This window comes from Nelumbo lutea, chromosome 5, assembly GCF_056320005.1.
Source record: "Nelumbo lutea isolate HS-2025 chromosome 5, American lotus-T2T, whole genome shotgun sequence".
Taxonomy (NCBI): domain Eukaryota; kingdom Viridiplantae; phylum Streptophyta; class Magnoliopsida; order Proteales; family Nelumbonaceae; genus Nelumbo; species Nelumbo lutea.
This window is the reverse complement of record NC_142688.1, coordinates 40,886,646-40,909,689: the sequence shown is the minus strand read 5'-3', so window position 1 is coordinate 40,909,689 and position 23,044 is coordinate 40,886,646. Positions and strand designations below refer to the sequence as shown.

The 23,044-nt window shown below is 36.5% G+C and overlaps 1 protein-coding gene across 30 annotated transcripts in view; it reads right to left on the bottom strand.

Annotated features, from left to right (window-relative positions):
* The window catches only part of LOC148851932 (aldehyde dehydrogenase family 3 member H1-like), a 34,092-nt gene that overhangs the window by 5,713 nt on the left and 5,335 nt on the right, over nt 1-23,044 (bottom strand). For 3 of the 30 annotated variants that reach the window (XM_088944458.1, XM_088944462.1, XM_088944460.1), the window contains exons 2-7: nt 14,596-14,715; nt 13,537-13,592; nt 8,707-8,805; nt 8,357-8,609; nt 4,769-4,837; nt 4,589-4,685 (exon numbers count right to left, since the gene is read on the bottom strand). In XM_088944458.1, the coding sequence (XP_088800584.1) occupies nt 4,589-4,685; nt 4,769-4,837; nt 8,357-8,609; nt 8,707-8,805; nt 13,537-13,592; nt 14,596-14,637 (616 nt within the window). In that variant the 5' untranslated portion in view covers nt 14,638-14,715. Of the gene's footprint in view, nt 1-4,588; nt 4,686-4,768; nt 4,838-8,356; nt 8,610-8,706; nt 8,812-8,924; nt 8,942-13,536; nt 13,593-14,595; nt 14,716-20,741; nt 20,795-21,942; nt 22,299-23,044 lie in introns of those variants that run through there. The other 27 variants (XM_088944448.1, XM_088944476.1, XM_088944450.1 and 24 more) reach the window with 20 other exon arrangements.

Genomic DNA, 23,044 nt, shown 5'->3' with positions numbered 1-23,044 from the left:
TTATTTGATTGACTGTTCATACTCAAGGAGATCAACAGTCTGACCATAATAGCTCCTTTTATAGATGGTATGAATTTTTTCAGGGTAGTAACTATCACCTTTAGCATATCCCTTGTTTTGCACTCTAGAATATTACATATAAGAAAAAAACTAAGAAACATGTAAAAGAGTTAAAGAAAAAGGGCATGGTTTGGAAGTGTTGAAATGTATTCCCGTGAGGAATATTTTTGTCTTTCTATATAACCTTGTATGGCATTTTTGTAACTTTACAATTTCTAAAACAGTGAGTGTCAGTTCAGGTCAATGGGGGAGAAGAAGTTGGTTTGTATCTTCTTCCTCAAGACCCCATTTCTCTCTCTCCTTTTGCTTTTTTCTGTACAAGACCTCTCTCTCTACTTTTCTCCCTCCTTTCTCTTCCTTTTTTCTTGCTTTTTCTCCTGTTGTGACATGGTGTCAGAGCTGTGAACTCAACTGTCACAGTTCACAGCTTCCTTTTTGCACCCTAGAAGTTGATAACTCTCTCACTTCAAGACAAAGAGCTAAAAGGACCTAAAAGTAGGGGTGCATGTGGACAGCTCGGCCTCTGCGGAGCATCCAGGTACTTCTGCTTCTTCGGGGCAGGCTCCTGGATGTTAAACTGCCTGGCGTAGGCTTTTCGAGCTGAGGCTGAGACTCCACCCGAGGCCATGCCCCCGGCGATGACATTGATGACGCCTGCCAGTTGTCGATGTTGTTGCTGCTGCTGATGGGAGGACAAGGCGCCAACCTCTCCTCCGACGAACTGCTTGAGGTGCTCGTGGCGGATAAGGGAGTCTATTTCATTCTTTAGATCGTAGCAATCCTCGGTGTCATGCCCGGTGCCGCAGTGGTACTTGCAGTACTTCGTAGGGTTCCCCCTCTTGGGGTTCCACTTCAGCTTCATTGGCCACTTCACAAACTTCTCTTCCCCGATCTACATCAGTATCTAGGTGCGGGTGGAGTTGAGTGGCGTGTAGTCCTTGTAAGCCAAGGTCGGAGCCGATGGCTTCTTGTTGTCTTTGCCGCCATGGTTGCTGGGGTGGCGTTGGTCCCCGCCTTTCCTCTTTTTCTCCAGGGGCCTGTCGTGGCGCTCGGTTAACCTTTCTTGGTTGTCCTCGGCCGAAGCCTCTTCCGCCGTGATGTATTGTTGGGCCTTCTTGAGGAATTCGAGTTTAGTCTTCAGCGGGGTGTTAGCGACCGAGCACTTGAGGGCCAAGCCAAGGCAAAGTCCGTTGATGGCTCTGTGCATGGAGACCATAGGGCCGAAGTCTCAAACTTCGAGCTCTTCTCTCTTAAAGCAGTCAACATAAGACCGCAAGCTTTCACCCGACTCCTGTTTGAGCGACATTAGAGAGACTACGCTCTTCTGGCATCGTCTACTGCTGATGAAGCAGGCGAGGAACAAGGTTGTAAATTGCTCCCACAAGCTGATTGATCGAGGAGGAAGGTTGGAGAACCAGCGGCGAGCGGCCCCCCCTGAAGGTGGCCTGGAAGGTCCGGCACGTCAAGGCGTCGGAATAGCCATATAGTATTATGAGCGCCCTGAAACCCTCCAGGTGGTCATCGAGGTTAGTTTTCCCGTTGTACGTTTCCAGTGTGGGAGCCTTGAAGTGTGGGGGAAGAGGCTCCGAGATGATTTCCGGGGTGAATGCGTCCATGCGGCCAGTGGAGTTGTCGTGACTGGTTGAGGCATCTGCTCAACTCTCCTTAACCTGGCAAAGCTCATCCTCGACGGCCCCAATCTCGACTCGCAACTCGGCATGCCCTGGGTCAACACGGGCATGGGCTCCGCTTCTATCTTCATGGACCCGGTGGATGTCGGCTCGGACTCCCAAATACTCTAAGACAGGATCGCGTGCTCCTCTGTTGGCGCGACAATCATTCAGAACATCCCTGAGATCTGAGATGGCAGCGGTGATGTTGCTCCAAAGATTGATGACTATCTTCAGATTGAGCGAGCACGCTCTCCCTTCGGCTAAGAGGACAAATGTTCCTTCGTGGTGAATTCGGGAGGCGGTTGTTTCCGATCCTGACGGTTTGACCAGCAGATTACCGTAGCCGAGGATCAGTGGCTCGATATTCTCATGTCAGCCCTGATCCTCTAACACCCCAGCGGAGCGATCGCCTTGAGAGGGACCTCCTACTTGGGGGCAAACTTCTTCCATTCATTGGGTGAGGCAGTCCAAACGATCGAGGACTATGGTAGCCGAGGACTGCAAGTCGAGGCGAAGTCCCTGGTGACTAGAGATACTGCAAGACAAGGAATGTCAGAAGCCTCGAGCAAATACCCGAGGCAAAGGCTCCGACGCTCAAGTTAGTACGAGGTGTAAAGTAGGAGAGGTGTAGGAGAGGCCTTGGAGATAGTCCTCGGGTGCACCAGATCTCCCCGAATTAATGTTAAGAAGACAAGGTAGGTGCAGGGAGTAAATGAGTGAGTGGTGTTGGAGTTTTTCTGCTCCGGGTCCCCTTTAAAGGGCAGTTACCTCTTATTTATACTTGAGCGTGCTGGAGGTAGGTGAAGATGAACGCCCCCAATGAGAGCCGTACGAGGTCAGGCTGCAAGACCTGGCGGGTACGTCTAACGGTCATGTGGTTGGCTCTGTACAGAGGCAGCAGGGCTCCCTCCTACTGTGGCTGATGATGTTAGGCATCAGTGGGCTGGGCCAAGCTAACCCACATCATTGACCTTCAAGAGGAGGTGTACATGGAGCAACCTTTAGGGTATGTTGCTCAGAGGGAGGCTGGAAAGGTACACAAGGCCATTTTTGGACTAAAGCAGTCACCACGAACACGAGCATGGTTTGGTGGATTTAGTAGCATGGTGCAGGAGTTTGGTCTCAAGCAGTGTGGAGTTGATCATTATGTTTGTAGTAGGGATACTACATCTAGGAAGATTATGTTGGCTTTGTATGTTGATGATATAGTCATTACCGATAGCGATGTTGGTGGGATTAATTACTTAAAACAGTTTTTGCAACAACACTTCCAAACCAAGGATTTAGGATCCTTGAAGTATTTCTTCGGTATTGAACTAACCTGCTCAAAGTAGGGAATCTCTTTGTCACAAAACAAATATGTCTTGGATTTGTTGGATGAGACGGATCTACTAGGGACCAAACCAGTTGAGACCCCTATGGATCCTAATGTGAAAATAACTGATAGTCAAGGGGAAACATTCAACAATCCTGGAAGGTACAGAAGATTAGTTGGAAAACTAGTCTATCTTATACAACCACCCGTCCTAATATTTCCTTCAATGTTGGAGTTTTGAGTCAGTTCATGCAAAATCACACAATCACCCATTGGTAAGGTGTTGTAAGAATGTTGAGATATCTGAAAGGTGTACCAGGCCAAGGACTACTATACAAGAAAGGGAGAGAGCTAACCTTAGAAGGATATTCTGATGCAGACTGGGCAGGTTGCACAATGGATAGGAGGTCTAGAACAGGGTACTATACCTTTTTGTGTCATAATCTCATTACTTGGAAAAGTAAAAAAGCAAAGTGTTGTTGCCAAGTGTAATGTTGAGGCTGAGTATAGAGCAATGGCACATACCACTTGTGAGTTGATGTGGCTGAAACATCTACTCCAAGAGATAGGCATTCCTATAGGGGAGCTTGTCAAGTTGTTTTGTGAAAATCAAGCTACCATTCATATTATGGCTTCCAATCTAGTCTTTCATGAGAGGACCAAGCATATAAAAGTAGAGTGCCACTTTGTAAGAGAAAAGGTGACAAATGGTGAGAGATTGCTACTCCTTATATCAAGTTGGAAGATCAACTAGCAAATTTGTTTAGCAAGAGCTTGTGTCATACTAGAATGGATTATATTTCTAACAAGCTAGAGATTTATAATATATATGCTCCAGCTTGAGGGGGAGTATTGAAATGTATTCCCATGAGAGGTATTCTTGTCTTTTGATATAACCTTGTATTTTCCCTATTAAGAATCACTTAACAGGGGCATTTTGTAACTTTACAATTTCGAAAACAGTGAATAGTCAGGTCGATGGGGGAGAAGAAGCCGGATCATATCTTATTCCTCAAGACCCCTTTTCTCTCTCTTTTGCTTTCTTCTGTACAAGACCTTTCTCTACTTTTCTCCCTCCTTTGTCTTCCTTTTCCTTGCTTTTTCTCGTGATGTGACAGGAAGCTGAAAGGAAAAGAGGCCACTGATTGCAGATGTTTTTCTCACCTTCAAGCAGCAGAGTAGCAACACAATCTACCCAAACAAAAGATACAAAGGGGAAGTTTAAAACAATACTGAACTAAGTTCATCACTATTTGATGAATTAAAAGCACACAAAGAAGGCCATATTTTATGAATACTGTACAAATATTAAAAGATATAAGCACAATCTGAAATGATGAAACAGTAGGACTGGATAAGAATAACCACTGGTTCTTTCACGAGAGTGATATGCAGTGAAGGAAAGATAAAATGGTGGAACTTATAGCAAGGGGAAATCGGATGTAAGAGTTCATTCTGTTGAACTTAGAACAAGAGTCATTTGAAAACAGTTTCAAAATACAGGCAAGTCACTAAATGAGGAAATGGATTTGCAACATACAGAAAGGATAGTTCCATGCTGAAATTATCAACACAATGCCAAATGGTTCCGATACTATTTCTGCAGATGATGGAAAAGTTGTTATTGCAGTTTTTGCCTGCAAAAGATTCAGTTTTGCTTCAGTTACTACTTATGGCCTGTAATTATCCCAACTGGAAGAGTGGTTTTGACAAGAGTTACCTTCTCTGGCTTCATCCAATGTTTTAATTCCTTAAGCGCATGATTGCATGCAGCTTTGGTCAAAGATATCTGCATTAAAATCAATATCAGAGAAACAGAAAAAAAAAGGATGGAAATACAGAAAAAAAACACAGATACATAAAGATATAAAACCAGTCATATTCAAGGATCTTCCAGTGGAATTAATGCACACTTCATAAAGGATTAAATTGACATCTCTACTTTTGTATAACAAGAATTTTAACATCACAAGCTGGGTGTAACTGTGCAAGCCTAAAAAGCCACAGATTGTCAATGTGACTGAGTCTCTTAGTGCACAAATTTTCAGTAAACAGAACTTATAGTCAATAAACATGATTATACAGATATTCATCATTATTGCTAAATAAAATCTCAGAAAACCTGAACAGCTTATGGTCCAAACCTCCAGATTATACATTTCATCATCATTAAGTAAACGTTACAGTAAGTGTTGGTTGTCCATGAAGAGTGTCAAAGCAGGAACTTTGTGTAACCACAATGGAAAATTACAATGATAATTCTAGCAGCTACCCATCTGCTTACAATTGATAACACCTTCAGTCGTGAAGATTCTTAAGCCTGAATTTTAGTCTAGGAATTACAATACGGTAAATATTTTAAAGAAACAAATAAATACTGGATGAAAAGAGATTGAACTGGAAAAAATATCTACTGAAAAAGCATCTGTTTGGAAATCCTGCAATCACATCGACCTAGGCACTATACTTGAATATTCTGAACCACACCCTAGGAGATTCCTCCAGATTTATATAGAAGTGGGTAGGTGGTGCGTCAAAAAGGCCTCTTCCAGAGACACAGTGTTGCTCCTATTGAATTAATGGGACCCCATTAATAACCACTTTATAACACAATAATTCTGATTGCTTTTTGTATCATATCACTCTAAATTGTTTTCACTTGATAACATGGTAACCACAGAGACACAACTCCTTTAAGGTATCTTATTCATAATATTGAAGCATTCAAACCAGATATTGCTTAATTATGACTATGTTTGGTTTGAAAGAAAATAAGAGAGAAACAGAAAAGTTGTTAAGTTGCTAAAGAATTTTGCAACTGTTTTTTTGAAGATAAAAATTAAATGTATTAAGGAAAAAATAAAATACAAGAAAGGTAACAAGTAGTCACCCAAGAGAAGATCATAACAAGGCCTTCTAAAAGAACAAACCCTTCCGTCAAAAACACAAACCACCAACCTCCCCCAAAACTAGAAAAGGAAACAATAATGAGAACCATAAACTTCAAACCTAATCCCCAATACAACACCAGCCCACAAACCAAAAAAAGACCACCCAAACCAAGAAGAAAAAAGAAACACAAAAAGCACTCCTAAAAGGTGAACGACAACTGCAACTTTCAGCCATTCCCATCCCCAAAACAATCTTAGTCTCAGGTACTTGACATTTATGGTATCTTATTGGCAGTACTGAAGCATTCAAACCAGATATTGTTTAATTATGGTGAGTAAACAAACTACAAAGAACCACATAAATGTATGAAGAACATTTTTTATAATAAAAAAGTTATCAAACCAATCAAAATACAATAAAAAAGTTGTCAAGCACATAGTGATAGATATTACAGGTTTACAACATATCTTAAATGTTTATGAAGATCCTCAAAGCAGGTTGGACAATTAGGGCATTCTCATAATAACACCTAGTACTAGTTTGCGTAATTGAGACAAAATTATAGAGCAAACTAGAGTAACCGCATACCTGCTTGCAATCCATAATCTCTTCAGTAACAAAGATTATGTGATTCTTAATCCTTGGTCTAGGAAATATGAAAATATAATTTCTTTGTTTTTATAAAAGACCATTGTCTGAAAGGTAAAGACGATTAAGACAACTGCAAAGTGGCATAATATTTGAACCACAGTAAGTATCTACTTGTTGAAACTTGAAACAGATGTGCATAATGGGCACAAAAAAATAACTAAGTTGACAAATACTTCTAATGAGCATACCTGCCCATTGAAACTTGCACATCTTTTCAAAATAGATTGAAACGACCTTGTGACCATGACACTAAACCCAAAGATCCTGAACTACAGTCTATGACCTTACCTCAAGCTATAGATGGAACTAGGTAGGTGGTTTGTCAGAAAGGCCTGTTCCAATGATCTGTTATTTTCACATCCAATTGATAGGAACAATTAATAAAGGCAACATAAGGAAACAGTTCTGGCTATCTTGGTTTCACCCGCATTGCAAAGAACAATTACCAAGTTACCTGAGAAAGAACTATTTTACATCATTTACAGCTGAACCCAGGTACAACTGGGTACCACAGGTTGCGAGGAGCACTGAAACATATACTTAATGACAGCATGGAACATATACAGCAAAACGTCAGGCAGGTACATAAACACCATATGACTATTGTATTATTTCTTAAAATAGAGATAAAAGTAAATTAATTCATTAGCTCTACCTCTCAGAAGTCCCAACATGTTTTCAAGTAAAAAAGGCAATAGATCTGCCTTTCACTTGGCATTATGAATAGGCATGTGAAGATGATCTAGAACCACAAAATTCTGAAATCAACAAAAGCTCTGGAACTGAAGGAAGTTATACCCACCCAACCGCCAATGTGATATACGCTAGAGAGGGTTATGGAATTAGTTTAGCAGGGTGCATGAAGGACCACTGGCATTCCCCGGGTCTGAAACCTGAATCTCCTGAAAGAGAAGGATGCCAAGCGACCAACTCAACTTGAGGTCATTTGCAACAGATAGGGGTTCAGGAGCCAGAGATTTAGGTTAAGAGAAAAACTAGCAGAAGTCAATAAACCTGACAAGAAGTCACCTTTCTCCTATCGACTAACTAACTATAATATTGTCATCAAAAATTATAAAGGGAAAACATCTGTAAAAAATTTAAATTTGAACGGTATTGATGCCTTTTATTCTTAATGGAAAGCATCCAAACTTTGCACAGATAGCACTGACATTTCCATGTTTTGATCAAATTAAATTAGTGGAAATGGACAATCAAGTTCAGGATAGCATTAATTTTGTCACAAACAAACTCTGAAGAACTGCCATCTACTCTATACAAATAGGTTTTTTTAATTTTCGAGTTGCTCATCAAAGAACAGTCGGCAAGCCAAAGAACAAACAAAACCTCACTACATATGCTTTATGCAATAAATCTTCATCAACAATCAATCCCATGATCAACAAATCAAAACAAATAAATCAAGCAAAACTAATAGCAACATTTCGCCGGTGCTGAGTTTCTGTCCCTTCGGCAGAATGGCCATATACTTGGTTTGACTTTTCCGAATAATGCTTTTTGAATATATCCATCAACGGCCATAAAAGATAAGAATCGAATTCACCTTTACTAAATATCTACCACTCTCTATTGGATTGGTTTACTGCTTTCTAATCCAAAAAGATCAGCTCGTACTCTTTCTACTTCTTTTTTATTGTAAAGAAGAAGAAGAAGAAGAAGAATTCGGATTAGAATGGATAAGGAAACAACAGAAAATAGACAATCCCTGCGTTGATGATTAATTAAGAGAAGAAGAAAAACGAACCTCCGAGACAAAAGATTCGAATCTGGGCTTCGCGAGGTCCTGCTGGAGAGCTTCCATGATTGCCCTCTCATTGTCGTCGATCATCTTGATCATATTCTTGAGCTGCTGGACTCTCCACTCATAGCTCTTGGTCTTGCCAGAAGCGAAGGTCCCTCTGAGCTCCTTCAGGAGCGATGCAGCACTGTCACTATCGAACCTCTCCATCTTCTTCATCTCATCCTCCATGATCGGCCGAGATTCAGTTGCACTACTACTATCAGAGAGAGAGAGAGAGAGAGAGTCCTGTTAGTCTTATAGAGATAGACAGATAGAGAGAGAGAGAGAGAGAGAGAGAGAGAGAGAGTGTTTACGAAAAGGAGGAAGAGATGCCCCACGAAAAGCGGAGCGAAGTGGGGTGCGTTTGTTTTGGAGTGATGCTCGCCTCACGGTCGCCGAGAAGGTTTCTGATTCTGAAACTAGAGTCAGTAGGAGTTTCAAGTTTGTTTCTTCTAAAATTTTGAGAAAAGAAAATCGAACTTCAAAGGAGGAGAGAAATGATAACATAATAACGAGAATGCTAACAGATTACGTGTTCGCGAAACTTCCACGCTTCTTAGCCTTACAGATATGAAGATTCCATGATGACGATGATGGGACCCACTAAACAAGATAATGTAAAAAGTTTCATTTCTGGACCCCACCTTCTCTGTGGAGACTGGGGAGAAGGAAACGATCAAACAAATGGTCGTATAAGCGCGCTGTATATTAGCATTCCTCGTGTGATAGTGAATGGCGAGCGAACGTCCAGATATCCAGGTCCAAATTCGGGTCGGGTCGGAAAAGATTGAAATTGATTGATCATTGAATCATGAAATTGAAGGGTATAATAGGTATATTATAAAATTTGCAGAGGTATTATGGGCCAAAAGCTAAGAAACATGGGGCCAAACTACCGCTCAGGTCAGTAATTTGCTAAACCAAATCAATGGTTTTTGGTGAACGGCTTTGGTAAAATGGAATCAGCCACTTGATTAGTTACCGATTTTTCAATTCTGACCATCCAGTCCGATTTTGAAAATCATGCCAAAAATAAATCTATTCCAATATTCACAACCAAATAGCTCATTCCAAATTACCAGGATTGGTTGTCCAGCCCCTGAATTGTCTGGTCATTCTTCCCCCTTAAAGTCCTATCTCCCTAGGTGATGTTTTGGTTGGAGGGATAGATCAAAATTGTTCTCAATAATTAATGGACAAGGAGATGAGAGGGTCAATCGGTTCTCAAAATAAGGCTACATTTTGTGTGTTTTTCCATGCGGCCATTTAAATTAAGTTGATAAGATCATTTTTTCGGTCTATTTCTGTTTAAGGCATGAAAAATACCAAAAATCCATTTTGAACTGAAATTGATTTCAGAAAGTTTCAATTGAAGCTTCTTGCATCTTTCACGTTTTATTCACGCGAAAAGACTAGAAAAGATGCATAAAAATACATACAATTGCGTCTTTTGTCTGTCAATACCACGAGAAGACTTCAAAAAAGTCGCACAAAAAAATGTATTTGATAGAAATGATAATTAACAGACCCTTTCTCTAAGAAAACACGGCTTCTCCAAGAGCTGAGGGGCATCACTCCAAATCATAGAAATCAAGACCAACCAATTCATCCTGTCAGTGAATTTGACATCGGACAGCATTCAATCTAGAAATCTTATAAGGGTGGATTAAACTATAAAACCCTCAACAGTAAAAAGATTTTGAGTATCAATGACCCATCGATTTATCTGTATCAATATCTATATTATTAATAAAAGAATGAATAATTCCATTTCCTAAGCTTTTCACTAAATATTTTTATCCCTTATCTAAGTAATATATAATAGGCATAATATATATATATATATATATATATATATATATATATATATATATTATTTATTCTCACTCCAAAAACTATCCACTTATAACTGTTCAAAAACTATCTATAAATTGTAAATTTGTCTTATCACGTAAAAATACATATACACATTTACTAGTATACCGATACAGGTGAATATATTGCTAAAATTTTATCCTTATTTTCTACGCATTTTTTGGGAGCCCATGTGGAGTTGAATGGTTTATCAAGTATCATTTTGTCAAACCCTTTGACCTACCCATTCTGGACTGTTCGACCCATATGATGCAATAGATAGGGAAGGCTTTCACGCAAGGGAAAGCTATAAAAATACAATGAATATAATAGAAGTACTGTTTTTTGGTAGGAAAATGAAGGAATAACAACTCTCCATTAGGCAGCCGGCCAACTGCTTTCTCTACCCAAGTGGATGGCTAAAAGAGATGTCATCCAATGGATAAACTTGTCTTTTGAAGGTATGAGGGTTGGGACCAACTTTTTTTTTTTTTTTTGGATCATTTCTAGATGTTTTTAATGGGACTTGATATGAAAATTATCAGTAGGTGAATGGGTCCCATCGAGTCAAACAGCTCAATTCAATATATTTTGTTTAGTGGGTTGAATCCACTCCAGCGGTATCATGAACTGAGTTGGGCAAACCCAGCTTTGGAAGAAGATATATGTACCTAATTTGGGACTTCGAAGAAATTGGATATGAGAAAGAGACCCCCAGTACTTATATTAATAATGGAGAAAATAGAATTAATGTATCTGATCCCATAAGGTTTGGACGATGATAGGGGAATCTATCAAAAGATCTTAGGCTCACTTTGAAAGGAATATAAATGAAGTTCTATATTTTGTATTATTTTGTATGTATTTATACTGTATATATTTATATTTGTATTTTCTTCAAACTGAGTATTAGGCTCATTTTGGAAGCAGTATATAGGATGTAAAACTTTATATTTTGTATGCATTTACATTCTTTCAAACTGAGTATTAGACTCATTTTGGAAGCAGTATCAATATATAGGGTGTAAAACTTTGTATTTTGTATTTTTTTTGTTCGTATTTACATTGTGTATATTTGTATTTGTATTTTTTTTTTCGAACTGAATCTTATGAATCCGGATATAACACAAACTCTACAGTTAATCAACTATACAAAAAAAAAAGCACATGCTTCAGGAGCTTATCAGTTTTTATTGTAGAAAGCTGCTTATGGGAATTAACTATATAGGTAAATTTATTTTTTCAAAAAATGTTGAATTAAAAATTTTCAATGATTCAAGTCCCCACAGGAAACTCGTCTCCCTCCAGGATCAAGGATGCAGGATAACTTTGATATAAAATACTTACATACCAACTAAGCCACCCCTAAGTTAATCAATACATAATGCAGTTTATATAAGATACTTGTATATAAACCTACTGTAATAAGGGCCCATTTGGTTCATAGTTGAAATCAGATTAATAGTCTATTCCTCCACTACTTTGGTTCAGATGGAAATCAGAACCAGAATCTAAACCAGCTAGAATGGGATTTTCATTCCCAACTTCCAAGGGAGGGGGAGGAATGGGAATATTATATTAATACATCCAAAATTAAATATTGTATTATGTATTTTAATAGAAAAAACAATTATAAATATATTTATAAATTAATAATTTATAATGGGGAACTAGAAATCCACAAATCAAGTCGATTTAGTATACAGAATCTTTATTTATTACATAAAAATATAAGTATTTTAGTTAAATTAAAAAATACACAAGTTTAATATATACTTGTATTTAGATACATAATAGTATATTGATCCATATCTATTAGTTGGTATATATGCTCCTTATCCGCAAAAGATATATATATCAGACTATATCGGACGTATCGTATCATATAGATACTTTGAACTTTAGTTGCCATCTATCCCGTTCATGTTTCAAGAATTGAAATCCATCATTAAATGTATCCTAACTAAAACATCAATTATGCTTACGATCAGCAAAACAAAATGAATTTTAACCATTTGGATTAGATATTATCTATATAGCTGCTTTTTGGCTTAGGGCTCCATTTGTTTCAACATGAAATGGAGGGAAATTTTGAGGTTAAACTATATACAGTTTTACAAATGGAGCCTAAGGTTCTATCAATGTAAAATGAATAGGGAATTTTTTTTCAGGCTGTAATGTTTGGACTTCCCCTTTTACTATGATTTTCATTACCATTTCCGTCAAAATAAATAGAAATGGTGGAAAACAATGCTTTCGTTGAAATATCATTCTGAGAAAAACAATTACATCCATTTTACAAAGAAACTGACAAAGCCTAATGCTCAATTTGTTTCAATGTGAAATGAGAAGAAAAAGTATTTGAGCTATATTTTTATTCCTTTAAATCAAAGCAAAACAGACGGATATAATCGTTTAGACATGATGTTTTCTAAGTTCTATCTGAAAGCTTGGGTCAGGTGACAAATGATGGGGACCCTAATCCATTTAGGACCTTTGAACCGAAGAACTTAACCGAAATAAAGTGTCATATGCACAGAGTGCCTTTGAGAGCAGCTGCTTATTATCAGAGAAAAAAAGTTAGAAACTATAGGGGTGATTATTTGCAGACCGGCCCGACCCAGCCCAGGTTGGGGAGGTTATTGCCTTTATTGGTATTGGAAATGGGCTACCCTCTGTTGGTCCGAGTTAACATTTTACATTGCTTGAATATTGGTTTTTTGGGCTGGGCCATTCAAAATTTGATATAAGGCCAACCCGAGCCCATCCAAATTGCACCCCTAATACTCCAATGCAGCCAAAGAAACGCACCTCTGCACCCCATCTGATCTGATGATCTGATCATGACATCTTTGGTCCTAAATCCAATCCAAAACCTGACATGTTGGATTTGGATCGGATTCCGCTTTAATTTACATCAATCTTATTATGCTTAAAATGGCAAAAAATAAAAACAAAAAACAAAAACAAAAACTATTTTTAACTTATACATGTATAATAAATATATATAAATTAAAATATTAAATTTATTAATTATAAATTATATATATATAATTTTAATAGGATTTAAATGGAGATAAATCCACATAAAACCATTAATCGGATGCAAATTCTAACATTTAAATATAAAATAATCGGATCAGATGTTTAATCGTGGGTGCATGGAACTTTTGGAGTATATTGACAGCCCTGGCCAAACTTGTGGAGCAGTTTCTCATAAACATAAAACTCTGCATAATTCAAGGATTCGAAACAGCTATTTAGATCTCAAACATAGTTAGGATACTGACCTGGGAGCGCACACTTTCCCATTGTTAACCAACTTGACCATAGGGCGAGAAGAAGCCTATACATTCATTGTTAAGTTCATTAACTTTTCAAGACTTGTCAATTAATTGGCACAAAGAAAAAATAAAAGTAACATTGTTTTAAGAACCACCCATGGTGTGAGGGAATGAATGCTACTCAAAAGATTTTTTGAGTGAATACATGGCCAGACAGACCAACCAATCCAGAGGCCCCCCATCTGATGGAAGAGATGGATTGGCTATATCATCTAATTGTGGTCAGAAAGGATTAACTGAACATGTTGGCTGTTTAGCGGCCTGTAGAACCAATGATAATGTTTCATGTCAGTAATAAAATGCATGGCCCCACATTGTTACCAGAATTAAACATTATCATTGGTTCCACATCGCCATCACGTTCAGCTAATCCTAATTTAATCCTAACCTATGGCTTTTTGTATCTGCTCTCAAACTCTACCCACATATATGGGGAAGAGTTTTGACCAATCAAAATCCACCCATGAATTTTGATATATAACACCTGTTTGACAAACACATTTATGATTTTAGTTAACTGGTCAGAAGTTTTTCAGATATCATATCTTTATATATTTTGACTTTTCAAGTTTTCACCAAATATAACTTCTAGGCTTTTATATAAGGCCCACCTTACAATGCCACAAGCTTCTCCAAATCGGCACCAAATAATGGCCCTTGGCTCCTCTACATGACCATGACCATCTTAGTCCTGGATTGACCATTCACACCCCTAAAAGATTGCTCATATGCCCCATCATTTATTATAGCTCAAAAGTAGCATTAATCGAACCATTTTGGTCCCATGCCACATGCTTAGATTCTTGGTTCATTTAGGTCTCTTCCGTCTATGACTTTTCTAGCAAACTGTATCTACATATGTGGACTTTGAAGGTGTTGCTTAACCACCTCACCTTCTTTTTGGCCACTAATTCTCAACCCTAGGGACTTCTGTCATGTGGCAGATGTATTTGACAATTTTAAGTTAAAGAAAGCTTTAATGTAAATGTAAAAGAAGTACAATACATGATAAGGCATGATGTTGATGTGTATTAAAGAAATATCCATCTGACCAAGCCAAAAGCCAAAATGTCGTCTATCAGATGGATAGTCTGATTAGACTAGCACTCAACGTGCCACAAAATCCTGCAATCATATAACATGGATGTCATGTTTAAAATGACCATCTTTGGATTAAAAAAAAAAATAGAAAAAATGATAGTTGGAAAAAATGGGCATCCTCTTATAAACCATCAATCTTTGTCTGCCTTTTTAATTGTTTCGTTCCTATTCAATTTCTCTCTTCAATCAGAAACACATGTATTGAAGAATAAAAAGATATTTTTTTTAGAGCCCCAAGGCAGGAAGAATAAAAAGAATTGAAAAACAAAAATAGTAAAAGAAATCATTCAAATTTTATCTTTTATTTTTTAAAGAAAATAACTAGAGAAATTACTATATTAAATCCAGTACAGTCCATTTATATATGTACTTAAAGCATTGGGAGGTTGACACTTGTATGTTTTTTGTTCTCTAAATTATTGATACGTGTCTCTCTCTACCTTCTCTTCTTTATTCTCTCTTTTTTCCCACATCTCTTTGTCTGGAAAATTACAAGAATGCTACATATAAGGCAAATCTCCCTATGTAATTGTTTGTAATATTCAAAAATTATAGCAATGCCACATATAAGATAAATCTCCTTATATAATTGATTCAATGGCATTCGAAAGTTACAGTAGTGCCACATACAATTATTTAAGTTTATGACATCTTATAAATAAAAGGGGTTTTTATAGTTCAGTCCACCCTTAGGGTGGAGCTAGAATTCCTAGGGATAGACTAAATCTTGCCCATGGATTGATGTCAAATTCACGAGCAAGATGTGGTTTATAGGAGAGGGGGTTGCAATTCAGATTTTTGAGGTGGATTGTAGTCCACTTATCCCTAAATAAAATGCCATTCATCTTCTTTCTCAACTCTCTCTCTCTCTCTCTCTCTCTCTCTCTCTCTCTCCCTCTCTCTCCTATTCACTATCTCAACTTTATTAATTCATTCATTTATTTAGTTATTATTATCTAAACATTTATTTATTTAATACAATTAAATAAATTATTTATTTTAATATAATAAATCGATAGAATAAAAGAGATGTGACATTAAGAGATAGATTTCAATAAACATTTATTTATTTATTTTACTAAATTATATATTTATTTAAAAATAATTTACTAACAAATTATTCTCTCCCCTTGAGCCCAATATTTAGTGTTGTCAACAGCTCAGGTCTGGTTCAAGATAGCCTATACCAAGTTCACATCTCCGCCCCACAAGGAGCCGCACAATACACGGCGGGATGTGCTGTGGGGCGTTTGTGGGGCGGAGATGTGATCTCGCTTATACCAGTCCCATCCCAATAAACATTTATTTATTTATTTATTTATTTTATTTAAGAAAAACTAGGGCTAAACCAATGGTTAGGTCTATCCTAATGGAGCTAAATTGATTGAACATATTTATAACGGTTTTGGTCCCATGATTTTGTCTTGATTAATTATTGGATTGATTCCCATTTTTACTTGTCCCAGTTCAAAATTATTTCTACATGATTGTTTATTATTCATAATAATATGATTATAGTTATTTTATTTTAAAAAATATAACCTAATTTATTATTATATATCCAAATAGGTGTAAAAAAAATTGTATCTTCAAATGGTATTTTTAAATTTTGCCCCTGCAAAGCAGGGTTCCCCGCTAGTCTATCAATGAAAACAAAAACAAAATCTTGAATAAAACAACTCAACACTCTTGCCAAAGCTGAACTCGAGAGGAGACGGGTCTACTTTATGTGGTAATGTCAGTGTATCATTGCAAGAGCTAGAAATTCAACTACCCTCTCCATGACAACAACAACATAGACCAAAACGATTGGATCATATACAAGTTTAGTTGGTAATTTGATAGGAATGAAAATAAAACACATGGTTAACCCGGCCTGGCCCCTGGACCTGAAAAATAAGCCTAGGCCCGACTATATAATATTTCATATAACATATCTATAAAATTTATGTTATACATTTTATAATATAAAATATTATATATTGTGTACTCTACGTGTTGTTTGTGTGTGTGGATCAAGTTAGGCCAAAGTTTTGGGCCTCGGCCCGGCCTAGAAATTTTTAGGCCCATTGTGGGCATGGAATTGGCAATGCCTGGACACAAAACCTAGGCCCATGCCAAGAAATTTTCAGGCTGGGCCAAACCATGCTATAAATGATCACCTCTAGTCATTGCTAATACTCTATTTATATCTATATTATTATTATTAAAAATACAAACGATGTAAACATTTTCTTCTGCACTAAAATATCCCTATCTTTGAACTAGGTTCTTCTCTAATTTGGAGGGCATTTGAACTACTACTTTTTATCCTATTCAATTCCCTCCCATTAAGTTTCATGTTTAAGATATTAATTCTGATTCTATTTCATTAAATCCATTTTCCCTCACACCAATAAGTTCATCCAATTAGATCTAAATTCAATTCTTTTAACAAATATAAAACCCATATTTTTTAAAAGGATTAATTACATATATATATATATATATATATATATATATATATATATATATACCCTGTACAGAAACTATTTAAATGTACCTTAAACTTTCGAAACCTACTTTATACATGCCTTGTTGATTGGCCCCACATAACACAAAAATTCAGCAAAAATGTAAAAAAAAATCACATAAAACAGAAAATTGTAAAAAATACAAAATTGCAGAGAAATGTAAAAAAAATGCAGAAATCTAGAAAAATATGGACATAGAAAAATAGAAATTGCATAAAAATATAAAATTACAAAAAAAAAAACACAAAATATTACAAGTAAATAACAAAAATACAAGAAATGTATAAATTGCAAAAAAAGGCAACAGAAATTATGAAACGTTGCATTGCAAATTATAGAAAACACTAAAATGCAAAGAAAATACAAAAAATGGAAAAAAATAAAAAAAATTGCAAGAAAAACAACAAAATTATAGTCAATCAAAAAAATTGCAAATAAATAACAAAAGTACAAGAAAACCAAATGTAAAAAAATGTAGGGAAATTACAGAAATTGAAAGATTTTTTTTTTTTAATATAAGAAAACAAAAGATAGAAATGTAAGGAATTTCTTTTTTGATAGAAATTTTTGTCATTTTTTAAATAGATATAAATTAAAAAATGTAGGAAAATGTAAGAAATTTAGAGAAAACATTTCTAATCCTTGAGTTCTTGAGTATTAGAAAGAAATCGAACAAAGTTAATCTTGAAATCCTACAAACTCCACCCTTTCTTCCTTTTCGACTAATGAGGAAATCAATGAACACAAATCTGGTTTTGAACCCAAATCTATTATTGCCCTATCTTCAATAGAGGAAGATGATGAACACAGATCTAGTTTTGAACCCAGATCTGTCATTGCCCTATCTTCAATAGAGGAAGACAATGAACACAGATCAAGTTTTGAACCCATACATGTTATTGCTCTATCTTCAATAGAGGAAGACAATGAACACGGATATGGTTTTGAACTAGATCTACTGTGAATCTAATCTTGAATCTACCATTCCTCACTCCGATAGTGGAAAACTTTCCACCTTTCTGTCATGGTAGAAAGAACAGAGAGAGATCTACGCAAACACAACCTCTAGAAGAAGAAGAAGAAGAAGAAGAAGAAGATGAAGAAATGGTCAGGGGTGAAAACAAAACTTTAGAGTGTGATGGGCCAATGAACGAAAGACCTCCCCTCGACCAAGAGGTTGGCAGAACAGATTCAATCGAGACTCCTAACCCTTTACCCAACTGACCCCAACCCATCTTGACCCTAATGGGTACCTTCGACCCAACCCACCCTGACCTTAATGAGTACCCTTGACTCAACCCACCTTGGCCTTAATGAATCACTTGACCCATATTGACCCGCCAATAGAATGGATGGGTATGGATGGGTTGCAAGGTTGGTGGTTTGGGTAGGTCAAATGGGTTGAGGTCAAGATTGTCACACAATGAGCATAAATTGGGTAGCCTGAAGGTTCTTAATTCCTACTATCAATGAGGTACGGACCAGTGAATTGTGTGACGTGCTTTGGTTTTATACTTTTTCCCTGGCTTGTAATGTCCTTCTCATTTCTCCTTGTAGGATTCAACATACAGATACAATGACATCATCTTGGTTGATGCTGCCCATAATATCATCCGCAATGACCCTAGGATCAATTGGATCTACAAGTCTATTCATATGCGCAAGGAGCTCTAGTTGTGTGGGTTCAGGGATTTGGTGTGGAAAGAAGAAAAAAAATAAAGAAAGAAAATGTATCTACAAATAGATTTTGAAAGTTTATGGAACATTTAAGTAGTTTCCTAAATATATAGGGTATATAAATAATTAATCCTTTTTAAAAATAACCCAAGAACAAAACTATTCTTCCATCTAACTGGTGGGTAAGAAATCCAATCATCTGAAGCAAATGGGCCAACCCATGATATGTCATATAGTTAAATAACAAGTTTTTTAAATAGAAATAAATTCAAACAATACAAAAATTAAAAGTTGTAGAAATTTTGGACAGATCTCTAATACTTTCTGTTGATCATATTAAAAAAAATAAGTGTTACAAGAAATAATTGTGTTTACTAATAATAGAAATGCAATGCAAAATTTAAAAACAACTCAAAAAGGAAATTCTTTTCCTATTTAGTGTCAGGTCAAGATTCAACCTTTCAAGTCAAATGAATTAACCATTGATGCTATATAAATAATAAAAACTAAAAATGATAAAAACACAAACAAATTATAAAAAATACCTAAATTTTATAGAAAATATTTGAGGATATTTTTTATATTTTATATTAATTATATTAAAGAAAAAAGTGTGATAGACAAAAATTATTTTTATTGATGATGGAAATGAAATACAAAAATGAAAACAAACCTGAAAATGAAATTGCTTTTCTATTAGGTGGTGGGTCAACAATTAATCCTTTAGGGCCAAATGTATCAATCAGTGATGTCATAATTAAATATAAAAATTTTAAAAAGATAAAATAAAAATACAAAAAAATATGTGAAAAACATTTGGTTACATCTTTAATATTATATATTCATCATGTTAGAAAAATATAAAACTGACTAATAAGAATTGTCTTTATACACAGAAAAAAAAAAGTGAAAAACTTAGACACATTATTACTATCATCATTATTAACAACATCTAAAACTGCCACCTGCAAAGAATGTAGACATTTGCTTTTTATTCAAAAAGGGGTAACTTGAACCTCCTCTAGGGTTTCAGTCAAACGCTTATACTACCCCTTGGGTTTATCTAATAACTTGCATCCCCCATGGACATGAAACTACAGGAGTTTTGTTAATGGAAGAGACAAATTTAAGATAGAGTAGGTAATGTAGCAAAGTTTGCTTAATAATAAGGCTGTGTTTAGTTTAAAGAAAAAAGTAGGGAAAGGAAAAGGGTAAAATGGCCTTCTCAAAATTTTCAAATGCTCTGTGAGGAACTGGTGACTTCATTGAAGGTTGGTAGAGTTGTAGAGATGTGGGATGATAAATAATCTAACTAACATAAACTACAAGGTATGACCAAGTTAATAAGTAAACCTGAGGGAAAAGTCATTAACTAGTTATAATGTAATCATAACAACTTAACGTCTTTTTACTTGTTAGGGCATTAAACTTTAAAAGTACAAAATAACAAAAACTAATCAAGATGATTTTGTCAGCCAACATCTTTAACAAGAGTAATGTATCATAAACATTATGTTGCTAGTAGGGCCTCTAAGGGTTTGTTTGGTTTGTAGTTGGAAACAGAATCATAGTTGAAATTTGTCGGAATCAAATTTGGAATGATCTATTCCTCCGTCTGTTTTAGTTCAATGAAAATTAAAATCTACTGAAATGGATTTTCATTCTCAAGGGAGAGAAAGGGAATGACCATTCCCTCAAATGGGGGAATGCCATTTTACCAAGAATAGAAATCAGTCCTGGCCAATCAAATGATTGGACCATTACAATTAGATGAACCAAATGGAACATAACTACTTTTAGCTTTTTCCTTAATTTTAGGTTTTCTGAGAATACATTTGAAACTTATTATTTGGTAATTACCTCAAAAGTTTTGATCATTTGCCAAATAGCAGGACTCTAGAGTCCCGTGAAAGCTGAAAAGAAAAAAAAATGGTTAGACCGTTAGTGTAATGCTAGCCATACATCACCTTAGGTATATCAAAATAAAGCATTCAACTATAATGAGTTCCAGGCCTTGTCCTACTCAACCTCCAGGCTTTTTATCCACTTGTATGGAATGAAAATAGGATAGAAAATTAAACAAAATTAGAATATAATGATTTATTAAACTTGGCTCGGAAAATACAGTTGATTTTTACTGTTTTTTTTTTTAACGTTTTAGTGGTTTTTTAAATGTAAAAGTTAGGGATGCTAGCCTGGCTGGGTTAGCGGGTAACATCAGATTAAGGTCAACCTAACCCCACTGGAGTTATCGAATCCCTAATCCAATGATTTTGGGTTCGTCCGATTTCTTGATTTTTGCTAAAACATGTTTTTTACTTTATGATTAATTGAGTAAATCTTTTTCAAATTGTTAATATTGTGGTTTTACGGTCAGAGAGGAATCAAATTTAAAAATAAGGGTATTCTAGTATATATTTGATGGAATTCGATCGCATCTTCCATTTAATCAAATCAGATTAAGCCTGAGTTGGTCTCCCCATGTTTGAGTCAAAGTATGCCCCACAGGCGCCTCATAACACTTCCAAACGACAAATACGGAAGATGTTCTTAATGCACGCTCAAATGTGTATATAAGGTACACTGTGTGGGGTGCGGGTGATTACTCAACAGGGATAACCTATCTCCCATTCAAGTTAAGCTGGATTTGAACCTAAATCTCTACTACGGCCAGTGGGAGACCTTACCAAGTTGGCACCTTGGAGTGCAGATGTGAATTCGTGTTTGGAATCCTTCCTGCTTGAGAGCCTATGGATAAATGGGTGAATGTCGATCAGACTTTATTAGAGTAGGTGAGAGTGGGTCACATCCATTTAAAGTTCCACATGGGTGTTTCTTCCGATCTATCAAGAAAATAAGTAGGTGAATTGTAGGTCAACCCGCATCCACCCAATTGAAATAGCATACTTGAATAAACACTCAATAAATGTAATACTAGTAGAGGGGTCCTATGTTGTAGAGGTTTATAAACTATTAAGTTCGAGTTCGATTCAAATTAGAGACTTGAGATCAAGCTCAATCTTGGCTCAAGTTAAAGGCTCGAAAGTTCGAGGTCGATTACCTTTGATTGCAAGCCTCTCAAGCAGTCGAGGTATCAAGCCGAGGTCTCTCTCAATTGCTGAGGTGCCAAATCGAGGTCTCCCTCAACTACTAAAGTGTTGAGGTGAGGTTTCCCTAGAAGGCAAGGTGTCGAACTAAGGTCTCCCTTAGTTGACAAGGTGTCGAGCTGAGGTTTCCCTCAATTGTCAAGGTGCTGAGTTGAGATCTCCCTGAGTGACCAAGGTGCCGAGCCGATGTCTCTCTCAATGGTCAAGGTGTTGTCTAACTCGAGCTCGATTCGAATTAGAGACTTGAGCTTGAGCTCAGAAGTTCAAGCTCGGTTCGGCTCAAACTCAACTACATTTGGTTGCAGGTCCCCTATGAAAAAAAAAAGCAAAAAATACGGTTAGATTCCATTTCCCTCATCCTTAAGCCTTTTTTCCATACACATTTCAGCTTAATATATTTATATAGATAAATGTAATGGCACTTACCTACTAAAAGTTGTTTTTGGCTGTTGGGACATGTTGAGAGTGTTTATGCTGTTGAGAGCGTTTTTAGGTTGGAGGTAGTGGTGGCAATTGGGCGGGTTGGGTCCCATTTAACCCGCCAACCCGTTAATGACCCAGTTATATAAAATTAAATGGATTGAGTTCAACTCAAACCCGCTTTAACCCAGTTCAACCAGCCCAAACCCATTAATCTTATATATATGTACTTAAAACAAAAAACTAACTCTTTTTTAATAAATAAGTTAGTCATAGCTTAGTGGTAATAGTAGTTATTATTTATACAAGTGGTGAAGGTTCAAATCACATTACATGCATGTTATTTTTATACAAGCAGCAAAGCCATTTAACTATGTTCAGGTTTCGGATTTGACGAACCACATACGTTCAAACTGGTCAGACCAACTATCTAATTGAATTATCTTCGAGGTAATCACATCAAGTTCAAGAGTGGTTGAAACATTTCGATCCAGATCAGTCCGGTCAGACTAGACCTTGCCCGATTCGGTTCAGTCTGGTCGGGCCAGACTCCGATCGGGCCGGTTCAATCCAATCGGACCAGATTGGATTGGTTCAGTCAATGGATTGACTTGGATCGGTTCACATTAGGTTTGC